The following is a 13,951-nucleotide window of genomic DNA, read 5'->3' on the forward strand; positions in this document are numbered from 1 at the left end:
ATTGGCAGCAGCCAGTGGTGTGTAAAGTAACGGAGTACATTTACTTAAGTAGCCTACTGTTACTTAAGGTTTTTTTTCTTTTTTTTTTTACTTGACTGGAGGATTCACATTTTCAGTTATTTTATTCCACATAAATCTCAGGGGGAAATATTGTACTTTTACTCCACTACTATGAAAACTGTAGATTTGGATTATTATTAACTGTAGATTTGAATATTATTATTATTACAAAACACATTAGCCACTTCAGTCCTACTCCTATTATTTATATTTCGGCCATTTGAAAATAGCAGATCTACAAGCTCACAAAGCGTCGCGATGCGAAGCATTGTGAGCTTGGAGATCTGCTATTTTCAAAAGATTAGATTATTTATACATTTTGAACTAGTGAAATGGTAGGCTACATTATGCACAAAATGAGTACCATGTCCTTTTACTTTAGACAAGTACACTTTCATACCAATACTTTTCTACTTTCACTCAAATACATTTTGAATTCTGGACTCTTGCTTGTATTAACAGAGTATTTCTACATTACAGCATTGATACTTTTACTTTGAGTAATGAAATGTGAGTACTTTTTCCACCACTGGCAGCATCCGCCTCTCTCATTAGCCCGTGGGTTCCACTGGCCTAAGAACTCAGCGGCCATTGGCTCGTTTCGCGGAAGTCTTTGTGGGACGTTCAGAAATGTAGTTTTTCTCCGACAGAGACGTCCTCTTTAATGACCGAGAAGAGCCAGTGATAAAACTACACTTCCCAGCGTCAATTCAAATGTTACAAAATAAATAAATAACCAGCTGTCAAACACGCGGAAGGTCAAACGCGCACGGTTTGGAAATACTGAAGTTGTTTTTGAAAGTTGCATGGGCGTGTGGACGCAAATGAATGGAGACTGTTAGTCTGGCTTGTATCGGGTTGCGTTAGCGTTAGTCCGATCCTCAGTTATTTTTAATAAGAGATTATAGTAGATCATGCATATAGCACATAGGTTAGCCTATACAGCTTCTCGATTGCTATCATTGGTGGCCCCAGGTCTTTAGGGGAATAATATCCGAAAATTCTACGTGTTTTTGTATGCATATCCTTATTGCACTACAATGTTGAAAGGTATTGTGAGACTGGCCACTTTGAGACATGCCATTTCACCTCGAAATGTGCGCCCTGGTCAGGTGTCACTTATTTCTTTGAGGTGCAATCCATATTCTAGCGCTCTTACAGGTAAGGGAATGCCAGATGCCACCACAAATGCATTAAAATGCACACATGCAGCTCTTGTCTTGTTTGCAATGCATCAACGTTTTGTGACAATCTGTCTGCCATTCCATTGCAGAGAGGAGGAAATTTTACGAAGATGTCAGCATATCACAAGGAGAAGGTACGTTTGGTGCGGTGTGTGTGTGTGTGTGTGTGTGTGTGTGTGTGTGTTTTTAGCAAAAAAAAGAAAAAAAAAGAATATATATATATATATATATATATATATATATATATATATATATATATATATATATATATATATACTATATGACAGGTCACAGGAAGCGTACATGGCACCAAAACATTCTAGGCACTATAGGTAAAACGTGGAAGAGTGGGCACTAGGGAAATCTGGGCACCAAGACAGAGTGGGCACCAGAGCCCTCCCTGTTAAACTGACTGCAAGTCATACAGTTAGTAACATTGAAGTACTGTAATGATTTTCTAGGTTTTAACATTTACATTACTATTTGTCTAGGTGGCCTGTACGAGATCAACCTGGACCGCAGGAAACTGAAAACGCCAGGAGGGAAGCTGTTCACTGTGCCAAATGAACCTCTGGCCATTGCTGTAGCAACAGAATGGGATGCTCAGAAGGACACACTGAAGTTCTACACCATGCACATGGTACAACCATTGGCTTTTTAACACTGCACTAGGTGTTGTTGTGTGTGTGTGTGTGTGTGTGTGTGTGTGTGTGTGTGTGTGTGTGTGTGTGTGTGTGTGTGTGTGTGTGTGTGTGTGTGTGTGTGTGTGTGTGTGTGTGTGTGTGTGTGTGTGTGAGCAAGTTCTTTCAAATTGTAATGTTTTATTTCAGACCACTCTGTGTAACACAGCGCTGGACAATCCAACTGAACGCAACGAGGACCAAATGATCAATGCTGCCCTCAAGTTCTTAGAAACTGATACTGTCTGGTATGCTATAGTTTATTTTCTTGCTTTTGCTGTCCTAAACTCTGTGTCGTACACATTTGCAGGATTAGATGTTCAATTCCAACAAAATAAATAACCTGAATGTTGTTGCTTTAATGACGAGGACAGATGTTCAGCTGTTACTTCCACTGTGTTGTGTAGAGAGACTGTGGTACCCACGATATGATGGGCGCTCATGTGCACGTGCACGGGAGAGTGACACCGTTACATTAGCTCACATCTGATTACCAGCATAGTAAACACTTATGACGCCCTTCAAGCATGTGCACTTGCATGGCATGAGAGAGAGATGCCAGCCCTCGCCAACATACTGAATGTCACAAAGAAAGGGAAAAGCATAATAATGTACACACACGGAATGCAGAGGTAGAGAGACACATCAAGTTACTGTCCTCCTAGCCTCGGGATCCAGGCATTTCAAAGAGAAAAGCCTGGGATAGCGCCCCTGTAACCTCGCCTCACCAGGCTTTCCTGAGAGAAAGCCTGGTATTCGTTTACTAAACAGGTCGTCTGATCCGGTCTAGACCGGATGATATCTTATGTCATTTTGTATTCAAAACGGACTACACTTTGGCCGGAACTACCGACCGGAATCAGTTTTATCCTAGTTAGCGCATGCGCAAAACCAGGTTAAAACTGATTCCGGTTGGTAGTTCCGGCCAAATTGTAGTCCGTTTTGAATACAAAATGACGTGGGACATGTAGTGGCGTTTCCATAAAGCCTCATAATGCGCATTTAAAGGAGTAGTTCACCCCCAAAATGACTTTTTTTTTCTATTGATTAGTCACGCCATGGATACTAGAGTTCAATAATACTTTTTGTTTTTTGTCACATTCCTAAGACAAAAATTTGATTCGAGTAAATTTACCCCCATTGATTCCGGATGGGGACACGTTTTTTTTTCTTTCCCATCCGGAACGAATGGGGGTAAATGTATTGTTATCACATTTTTGTCTTAGGAATGCGACAAAAAACTAAAGATATTATTGAACTCTAGTCTCCAAGGCGTGACTAATCAATAGAAAAAAAATCATTTTGGGGGTGAACTACTCCTTAAAGGCTTTTTCGCAAAATCTTTTTATGGAAACACTTCAAAAGGCGAATAAACTTTCATTATCCGCACAAAAAAAAAAAATCCTCTTGGAGGAGGTCGATTTTGAGGCTTTATCGAATAAACTAAATGCGCATTTGTGAATGGAAACGGGTCAGACAATAAATGTGAATAAATTATGACGTTCTGGTCCATATCGTCCTTCTATAACACTTTCCCCCGCCTTTTAATTAACGTCCATTGTATAGCGTTAGCCCACAAAACAAACCGGTTTACACACAGAGTGACCCTTCGTCATCACACCGTGTTGCGCGTGCCAAAAGTGGCCGATCTACAAGCTCGCATCTGCGACGCTGCAGGATGATGTCTGCCCGGAGGAGGACTCAACCTGGCGGCGGGCAGGCCGCCTCGGCTCGGGGGCGCCCCGGCCGGGGTCACTTGCTCTGTGGCCCCGCCGGGCGCACTTTCTCCGCGGCGGTGCGTCGCGACCGGCTCTGGGTCGGGATGAGTGTGCGAATCCCAGCAGTGCTCACGTCTCTCGGTCTGAAAAAAAATCAGCCCCATATCCCAGCTCTGTGCACTGTGTGCAAGCCCGCGGGAAGTATTTACAGCACGTCGGTCAGACGGACCCAGGCAGGATCTCCCAAGAATCGCATTTCATCAGTTTAATGGAAACAGGCTAAATTAGCTTTGTCTTAATACGCATTTCTGATCATTCGCTTCCCTAATTCGAATACGTTTATGGAAACATGGCTTGTGGCTCATGACATTTTAATTGTATATAAAATATATGTAGCCTTTCAGATATCTTATTTGATATCGGTATTGTTCATGTGAACTGGTTTGTTATAGGCTCATCCATTATAATTATAAAATCGCTATGATTTATCACTCGTTTTCCACCGCAGATCACTTCCTTATTTACTCAAAGCGCACAGCAGCAGGAGTCATGTCCCCTCCGTATCATTGCCTGACTGATCATTTTGTGCGCTTGCAGTGTTTGGAATTAATACTTTATTTCTTTGTAGTTACAGAGTAGATGAGCCTCCAGGTTTGGTTGAGCTACAGAACAACGAGTGGGACCCTGTGCTGCACTGGATTGAAAACCGGTCAGTTGCATATACAGTACAGTATGACTAGAAAAGTTCTGCTTTGGTGAATGCATATTAATAGTATTGTTGTGCCCCCTTGATGCTTTCAGGCACCTGCTTTGTCAATTTAAAGCCGAAATGAGACCAAGTTTTCCACTCAATCCACTTCCTTATAGTGACGCAGTTCCTCCTGAAACGGTCCAGAAAGGAATGATTTGACGGTCAGAAAGTAGGCAGGCCATAACTCATTGAAGACATTAATATGTAAAGACTGGCGGGCTGACGATCGGCGCTCAGTATCACAGCGTCGTGCTTAAGACTGACAAAGCAGCGGCTACGGAAACAAATTTGTGTTCATAGGACATCGTCAGATGTCAGCCGCGGCTTGTGATTGGCTGGACCAGAGGCAAGCCAGTGCAACGGACTGGCTCTGCTGTGCGGGGAGGACGAACGGGGAGGCGGGGGAAGGGGGGAGACACGCGAACCAGCGGCTTGCGGGGAGTCGCTGAAGTTAAAGTAGATGATGTTTATTGACACAGACACCTGTCAGTCATTCTGACCTCGTGAATTATACATTTTCTTGATATTCGTCATCACGCAAGACGTTTCTGTTTAGGGGCTGGGCTTAGGGCTCTAATTGTGTCATTATAATACACAAATACTCAATACATCCAGCGTTAGGTATGGCCATATTATCACTACAGATATGCTCTAAAAGTGTGAAAAACCTATTTTTGATTTCACTAGCCTGGGGCTGTCTCCTCATTGACCTGATTTTATGGCCAGGCACAATGCTTGGTCCAGAGGAGACATTTGGCTGTTTTATTTAGTTTTGGAAATATGAATGAATTAACCCCATGTAACCCCCATGTACTATATACATATGATCTTTGGAGTTGAAACAGTATAATGGTTGCTAAGGTATCATTGGCCAGGCTGTGTTCTAGGGGAGGGACTTATTGGTCAACTTGTAATTACTCAATGTAGTTTAATTTTAGTTTTGTTTGTATCACGTATCCATCTCATGTCTGTCATATGTCCATCCTAACAGTCCATGAGGCATGTTGGCTCACTGCAGAACTTACATTGACATATTATCTACTTTTAGCTTCCACTACAAAACATCATAAGAAACATTAGTAAAGACTATAATCATCATCAAATAATATAATCTAATCTAATATAATACTGTATATTGATGCTGGATTGAATGCAGAACAATAAAGAAGACAAGGCAGGATGTAATAACAGCTCTCCGTCTGTCTTTCACAATTCAACTGCAGATATGATGTTGTCATCGGCTCCTCGTCTAACATATTAGGCCCCGAGATTCCCGAGAGGACCAAGGACCTATTCCAACAGCACCTCAAATCTTACAACTTCTGGTCCTTAACAGGTAAAACATCTGAGAAATTATGGCCAGATAAAAAATACAGACCTGGTTGGAATACAAGATGAGATAACCTTTGTGTCATACTTGAGTCAATCTGGAGGGTTGACACCCATATTGAGTAAAGGATGTGTTTTTAAAGGAGAATATCTTTTTATATTTTATTTTCTTTTTTAGGTCTTGAGTTTGTGATTACCCAGCTAAAGTCAGTGGTGCTGGCCTTGGGGTTGGTTGACAGACATCTAACTGTGGAAGAGGCTGTGCTGCTTTCCAGGCTAGAGGAGGAATACCAGGTAGCAGAATAGTGTCATGAACTAAGATACCTGTGTTACGTTTCATATTTACTTAATGTGTGTTATAAGCCTATTATTTACCATCATTTGGGGTCTTTGCTCCAGGTTAACATGACTCGCTGATGCTGTACCACGTACTCTGCGTTGGCTAGACTGATTCCCACTATTTTTGCATCAAACAGCTGTGTGTGTGTGTGTGTGTGTGTGTGTGTGTGTGTGTGTGTGTGTGTGTGTGTGTGTGTGTGTGTGTGTGTGTGTGTGTGTGTGTGTGTGTGTGTGTGTGTGTGTGTGTGTGTGTGTGTGTGTGTGTGTGTGTGTGTGTGTGTGTGTCAATTGATATACAATATAAACTTATATTTGTTCCCCCAAAATTGAAGTCCATGTTGTTCTACATGCTAGCTTAAAGGACAACTTTAGTTTTTTACAACAAGGGTTCATATTTTAGATTGTAATTTAAGAATATAAAAGATGAGTGTTAAAATTATTACTGTCTATTGTTTTAGAATAGATATTCTTATTTCAGTGGTTGGGGGCATGCGTACAAGTGGCTAAATATGTCATTTTACACAGAATAAGCCCATTCCCAAGATACAACGCAACCTTTCATGGTTGGATGTGACTTATGGGGGCTAGAAGTGTTACTGTAAATATCAATAAAGAAACCGCTGGCTTATTGGGTCTAAAAATACATATTTTGCCACTTGTAGGCATGCCCCCATGCGTACGCATGCCCCACATTTTGGTGCGGTAAACGTGATAAAACAATAGAACGAAGCAAATGAAAACATTTAAACACTCACTTTTTCTTTTCTCTAATTACAATCTAAAGTATCAACCCTTGTTGTAAAAAAAAAGTTGTCCTTCAAATAACTGTTAATAAAGTACAATGTTGATTATGCATATTAATTTGTTTGGAGAAATTAAAAGAATCCTCTGTTCTGTATATTTAGTTCCAATGTGCTGTGTTCCCTATACAGATCCAGCATTGGGGAAACGTAGAGTATGCCCATGACTATGACATGTACGAGCTGAGGGCGCGGACTGCTGCTGGAGCTTTGTTTGTTCAACTTGCATCTGAGAGTTCCTCTGTCAAACGAAAACTCCTACAGGACTGAGCGGGGTGAAAAAACCCAGTTAGTGCAGTGTGTAAAATATAGTAGTGGTACCCGAGGAAACGATCTTCTGTAAGAAACATGCTCGGTGGTGTCATTGCTTTTGTACAGTGTTTACCAACTCACATCCATGGAATATAAAAGATTAAAGAAAAAAACAACTCTGATTTCTCTCTTACAAAACTCATCTGTCCTGGACCGCACTCTAACAGCCATTCTTCACAATGTTAAAAACATAATTTATCATCACCCCAGAAAACCCCAGATATTGTATTTTATCTGCAGAACGGACGACATGTGGAAGCCACCAACTGAGACATCTCTATAAACCATTTAGCCATTTAGCTGTGAATCAGTTCTCTGTTATCTGTGGTATTTTTGACACAGCATGTTTATGGGAACAGTGATAACACTTGAGGTTGGAATGATAATTCCGTGACATGTCTCAATACTGTAAACAACGTATGACATTTTAATACAGTATCTAACGCCAATGTATTGATTACTGTTAAAAGAAGTCCTACTAATAGTCATACCTCAGTAGATGAGAAATATGTGTTCCTTTCGGGGGGCGCTCTCCATTCTGACATGTCGCCACTCCGACAGTGACTTCTTATTGTCGGAGTGGCAACACTTCGATAGAGGTTAGGGTTAGGGTAAGAGATAGGGTTAGTGTCGGAATGGAGACATGTCGGAAAGGAGACATGTAGGAATGGCGAGATGCACTCGTTCCTTTCACATTTGGTTCATTGTACTGTGTACTGCAATCTTGGATTTCTCAGTGTTTTATCATTCCAAAAGATGCAATTATCTCATGCAAACTGAAGGTGCTGATGTGAGGAGAAAGTATTCAGTCCATACACTGTGTGTGAGCTTACTTTTCATCAGGTACTCTACATCATGGGTCTTCAACAGGGGGTCTGGGACCCCTAGGGAGTACTCAGAGTTACTACAGGGGGTCCTCCAAATCTTTGAGTGAAAGTTTTTTTCTTCTTTTTCATTTTAACCACTTGAACCATAGTGTCCATATTCTGAGAACTTTAGCCAAAAATAGCAGATCTGCAAGCTCACAACGCCTTGCGCTGCGAGGCGTTGCGAGCTTGTAGATCGGCTATTTTTGGCAAAGAGGTTTGGTGTAGAGCGGAAAAAGAGCACACTAAGCACAGAGTGAAAGGTCAAGTTTTAGGTAATGACGGCTCAAGTGGTTAAATATCTGAAAAAAAAAATTGACATGAATCCAAAATACACTGATGATTGTGCTGTCAATGAAACTATGGTATATGGAATCTATGAAAAGGCTGTGGGGGTCCCTGCATCATCTCAACTAAGGGCCTAATTGGCCTGAAAATACATTGACATTGAAATGTAATATCCTGACATAAAGGATGCACAGTTTTATCTCAAACGTCTCAGCCATTGTAGGCCTATAGGTTACAAAGTTGGTGCCAGTGTGGTACACACATGAATTGAGTAATAAATGTAATGTCTGCAGACCAGAAAGTTCCAAATATCAGGTTTGACTAGCAAAGATAAAATACAACATTGATGAATTGGAGTATCCCCATATTACATGAATGAACTGAGTACAAAGGACCCCAATGTGAACAAGCCATATGTGCTTTCTTGGGTTTAAATCCTATTAGTAGACATTGTATCCGAATTGTACCGTCATGTCTTTTCCTATGCGAACTGCAAATAAAGCATTCAATCAATCATTCAAAAAACATGCTGTTCGTTTATTAAAATAAATAAAAGGAAACGGGGGGGGGGCGTTGGCGTGGAGTTTCTATTGATCTAATTCTTCTAATATCCTTTGATGCCATTTATTTACCATGGCCAGACTCGCATGATGGGTTTCCTCAGCTATCCAATCACGTGCAGAGTCAGGATCCATTGGCCAATGACGTGGTTTGGTGGGCGGAGCGAGCCGTGCACTTCCCAAAGAATCATCCCATGGATTGACTTGTTTGTTGTCGAGCAAGATGGAGTTCCTTTTGGGAAATCCTTACAGTACCCCGGTGGGGCATTGCATTGGTATGTATCTCGCAACTTCATACATTCTATTGAACGCCGCTGAACATAATCTACATGGTAATGTGTAGCCTATAACTTGGTTGCCATGGTGTTTTAACTGTGTCAATGAGTTGTGTCCCAACTGGCGAGCCACGGTTAGCCTCCCAGCTATACTTGCTAACGTAACATCTGTCATCGAGCTCATATTATAGTTCATAACGATCAGACTGACGAGTTGTTTCCTGGCATTAGTCAGTCAGTTAACGTATATGTCCTCTGTAATCAATCCAAACGCATCCACCCAAAAGCAAACTGCTGCGCTGGATGACAGCTGCGCAAACGTTAGCCAAGCTAGTTAGCAACAATATGTAGATAGCGTTCCAGATAAGTCATATGACATGTTATTCACCACCCTAAATGATGTTCTAACTGTTTGGGTTTCAGAGCGGGCCACCGATGGCTCTCTTCAAAGTGAAGACTGGACCCTCAACATGGAAATATGTGACATCATCAATGAAACAGAGGATGGGTGAGTAGTTATCCATGGGCAATCAAGTGATTCCCATGTTATCGATTAACTGTAGAGGCGCTTGATTCATGCTAATTGTATTGACAGAGCGAAACTGCTGCGTGGAAGAGAGTCATTACTTTGTCTCAGCCCCACTGTTACTGGCTGTTCGGGTACCAAGCCACTATGGTTTGCTGGTGGATATATGTGTCAGCCTCACAGGCCTACGTTCTTATCTTCCCCCAACATTAACCTTGTGCAACACAGTTGTTGTATGAAGTCCATGTCTTGTTTGATCAGTGGATGATAACTGGGTTAGGTGACTCACGCCCATGGTATCAGGTAAATCTATAAGCGGAACAATTGGACTTTTCTTATTGCTGTGGGATTGTATGATTGGCCCGGCTATATCGCCAATGAACAAAGCCACATTGTACTTTTATTATTAGACTGTCATACACTCACAACCTGAAGCAGGTACAATATGCTAACAATAGTAAAAGTGGGTTATTTCTAAACGTTTCCCTCTGGTCTCTTACTATGTAACAGTAGAAGGGTCAGTGTAAACACTACGGGAGAGAATCATTAACAGCTACAGCTTGTGTTTCACTCATTGCGTTCTGGTGGCGCACCACATAAATGCCTGTCATAAAATCTCGAAGCACTGCCTATTCTTGACTATTGCATTTGTTGTTAAACGTCTTATCTATTCATTTGAGGGCTTTGGTCAAGTGCAGCATTGTCCTAGTCTCACCTCCCTGTGTGTGTGTGTGTGTGTGTGTGTGTGTGTGTGTGTGTGTGTGTGTGTGTGTGTGTGTGTGTGTGTGTAGGCCAAAGGATGCCATCAGAGCAGTGAAGAAGAGGCTGAATGGCAACAGGAACTACAGGGAAGTGATGCTGGCTCTGACGGTGAGTGAACGGGTGAATGGAAGTGAGAGGGAGATGACAGCATTATCATAACAATCTGGGTCATGTTACCATAACACAGCTTTAGTATTATGCTTGTCCTTTAGTCGTAATGAGATAAATATGATTTCTTCCACTGAGGTCAAATGTGGAGATCTATCACACTGTGAGCTACTTTTAAATTGGTGTGCAGTATTTTAAACGTTTTCGATAGATGTAGAACTTGATTGCAATTGGGACAGTAGGTTGAAAATATGAGAATAAAGGACATTTGTCGTTTGTATTCATTCATGTGGGCATCGCACAATAACAATAACGGTTTCCCACACAGTGACACCCGGGATGTTAATCTAACTGTGTTATAGTGTGAAAATGGTCCCACATGGGTTACGTTTCACTGTGCGAGAAGGAACTTTTCTGACTAGTTTCCAATTTTTGCGCGATAATAAGCGTTTTCTGAAACTCTTATTTCTTTCCCTCCCTACCTCTCTCCCCATTCAGGTCCTCGAGACATGCGTGAAGAACTGTGGCCATCGTTTCCATGCCCTTGTGACCAGTAGGGACTTTATCGACGGAGTGCTCGTTAAAATCATCTCTCCTAAAAACAACCCTCCCACCATTGTACAAGACAAAGTCCTCGCCTTGATTCAGGTATTGTTAACATAATCGTCACTGTCGGGCGGAGACCTCGTATCTCCCAAGTTTCAGATTTGTACATTCTTTTTCGCAAAGTAAAGCCCTGCTTCATCGTACAAGGCCATCGCACAAAAGAAGTGAAAACAGCTGATCTACAAGCTCAGGGGTAGAGAAACCGTTATTAGAGCACGAAGGGTTCCCAGTTCGAATCCGGGCTCCCCCTGAGTTAATGTCGAAGGGTCCTTGGGCAAGACTCTGAACCCCTAATTGCTCCCGGTGAGTAGGTTGGTGCCTTGCATGGTTTCCTCCGCCACCGGTGTATGAATGTGTGCGTGAATGGGTGAATGTAATGCACAATCTCTGTAAAGCGCTTTGGATAAAAGCGCTATATAAATGCACCATTTACCACACAACGCCTCGCGGTGCGAGGCATTGTGTGCTTGTTGATCGGATGTTTTCACTAGTTTAAATCATTTTAAAAATGATAAATACAAAACAAACGGTTTCCACCCGACAACGACGATATAATGTAGTAATCACCCCATGAGGGCATTCTTTACTGAGATTAGAGGTATGACACAGCGATGTGACTCGCTAGCCACAACCCAGACATACCTATAATCATGGTAAGGAAAATCCTCAGTGGTATTATGGCTTTTGTACAATGGCCACCAACATACATGACATGAGCCGTGTCAGCCAAGTACACATAAAGTCAGCAGTAGTGCAAATAAATACTGAAAAACAACAGTCAAAAAAGATCACCAACTCGCGACCTAGATACCATAGGAGTTGATGAAGCAGTAATAAACAAACCACAGCTGCTCTCAGCGTAGCAGAAACAGGTATTTGGCCAATCAGGTTGCTTTGGCTGATAACATTATGCCGGTTATTTTCAGCTTGTTAGGGTTAGGCTAGTTGTGTGGCTGTTGCTGCTGTGAAGAGGTGGCCTACGACTTAGCCACCGAGTCTGACTTAGATTTGAGAAGATGAGAGGTGTAGGAGCAGACCCTAGGTGTTTGATACTATATACACGTGAGACTACCAGACTCCAGAGCCCCAGGGGGTTGTCCTGCTCTGTGATCCACAAGCAGAGCTTCAGATGATGTATTATACAGTGGCTGTGTAGAGCACTGCTTCCCAAACAGTGGGCTGTGACCCATTTGTGGGCCGCAAAAAATAAATTATGGGTCCTTTTATTTTCAGTTTCCTACAGTTTGTTTTTAATGTATTATTTCAAAACATTTTCAATAAATTCCCCCAAAAAAGCTAACATTTTCAAGAATTAAAAACAAAATTCACACATACAAACGTCTTAATTTAATTTCTCTTTTGGGTCTCGAGTTAAAAAGTTTGGGAACCACTGGTGTAGAGCCTATGCATGCCCAAGCCCCAGACGGTTTCTAGTTACTGGCATAGCTCAGGTAACCTCGGTAGGCTCAGGTGGGCTGGTCTTATTTCCACCAGGGAAGCCATGAGCATGCTTCTCAGAGAGCTCTGTGGCCGAGAGACGAGCAGAAGTGGGTAACGACTTGAATTTTCAATAGATCTATTCAAGGTTATTGATGAAGAGGAAAAGGTACAGTTTCATGACAGTACTGTTCACAGGTACAAGATACACTAAAAGGATACCTCAAAAAAGCTTTTGGGCTAGTTTCAATTGGGGTCCTTTTTTTACTCGTTTAACATAGACAGTGACAGACAATACACAGTACTATGCAGAAAGAAAAAGGAAAAAAAAAAACACAATGAACAATAATAAGGTATTTACAGTAGAAAGGCCATGGGTAGGTAAGGATAGGCTTTGTTTTCTTTTACCAGTTTCGAGTAGCAGCCGCCGCCTCTAATTGGCTTTTCAGTGCCGTTTTAAAGGAAGGTAGGGTTTACTCTCCTTTAAGGCCTCCGGTAGGGCATTCCACATTTTTACGGCATAGCAGAAGAAAGAATATTACACTTTTTTTGTGTGTGCCAAATCTGGGTTGGACGTGATCTGTGGAGCTGCCTCTGGTGTTGTAGTTGTGAACATCCTTGATGTTTTGGAAGTATTTTGTCAGGTACTGTACATAGTGGTGTCTTAGTGTATGCGCCTCTATAACCAAAAGGATGTATTAATGATTATATGGTAATGCAGTAAATGTGTAGCAGAAGTCTTCCTAATAGATTACAACGGTGTAATAGTAAATGTAGCTATGTCAGCGCATTTCTACTCTAGTTTTGTTGATGTGAATCAACTTAAGGAATAAGACATTACCAACTGTTATTTCTCACACCAAAAGTCCAAAACATGATTGCTCATGGTCTGACTCTTTTGAAGCTTGGTTATCCAGTAGCTAGCATTTCTATGAGTGGAATTAGGGCTGGGACAATAACCGCAACAAGGCAGTTATGTGACATATTACACAGGGTTGAGCTCGATAGCACAATTAAGAGTTTCAGAGTTATGCCAGGGACAGTGTTGATTGATGGAATACTTTATTAGACAGAAGGTAAAGAGCTAGAAGTACAGTCAGACAAATTAATAGCGTGAGAGAGAGCCTACCTGTACCAACTGTTCAGTGACAAAAAATGCTTCAAAGCAATGTTGACATAACTGAGAATACATATGTTGCATGGGGATGGCTTGTCCAACTATGATTAGCTCAGTTATAGGGAGTGGTTGGGTGAGTCTCACTCTCTCAGAGAGAATAAAGAGAGAGACGCACACAACTCACAGTGCTCGCAAGTTGCAACACACTGAAGCACACAGCTGTCTTAAATATG

General features: G+C 41.8%; 2 protein-coding genes and 1 long non-coding RNA gene across 5 annotated transcripts in view; all 3 read left to right on the forward strand.

Annotated features, from left to right (window-relative positions):
- The window catches only part of LOC308303313, a 468,570-nt gene that overhangs the window by 421,974 nt on the left and 32,645 nt on the right, over positions 1-13,951 (forward strand). The gene's annotated exons all lie outside the window — the stretch shown is intronic.
- On the forward strand, positions 837-7,569 carry atpaf2 (ATP synthase mitochondrial F1 complex assembly factor 2). Its single transcript, XM_080747805.1, has 8 exons — positions 837-1,221; positions 1,334-1,378; positions 1,736-1,884; positions 2,075-2,172; positions 4,271-4,351; positions 5,617-5,729; positions 5,901-6,016; positions 6,994-7,569. Exons 1-8 carry the CDS (start codon positions 1,101-1,103, stop codon positions 7,129-7,131), a joined length of 861 nt encoding a protein of 286 aa, XP_080603931.1. The 5' UTR covers positions 837-1,100; the 3' UTR covers positions 7,132-7,569.
- The window catches only part of tom1l2b (target of myb1 like 2 membrane trafficking protein b), a 37,518-nt gene continuing 32,645 nt past the window's right edge, over positions 9,079-13,951 (forward strand). For all 3 annotated transcript variants that reach the window (XM_080747654.1, XM_080747656.1, XM_080747655.1), the window contains exons 1-4: positions 9,079-9,162; positions 9,586-9,670; positions 10,480-10,558; positions 11,057-11,206. In XM_080747654.1, coding sequence (XP_080603780.1) covers positions 9,111-9,162; positions 9,586-9,670; positions 10,480-10,558; positions 11,057-11,206 — 366 coding nt within the window. In that variant the 5' untranslated portion in view covers positions 9,079-9,110. The remainder of the gene's footprint in view (positions 9,163-9,585; positions 9,671-10,479; positions 10,559-11,056; positions 11,207-13,951) is intronic.

Source organism: Nannobrachium achirus, assembly GCF_963921795.1.
Source record: "Nannobrachium achirus genome assembly, chromosome: 18".
In the NCBI taxonomy this organism is placed as follows: domain Eukaryota; kingdom Metazoa; phylum Chordata; class Actinopteri; order Myctophiformes; family Myctophidae; genus Nannobrachium; species Nannobrachium achirus.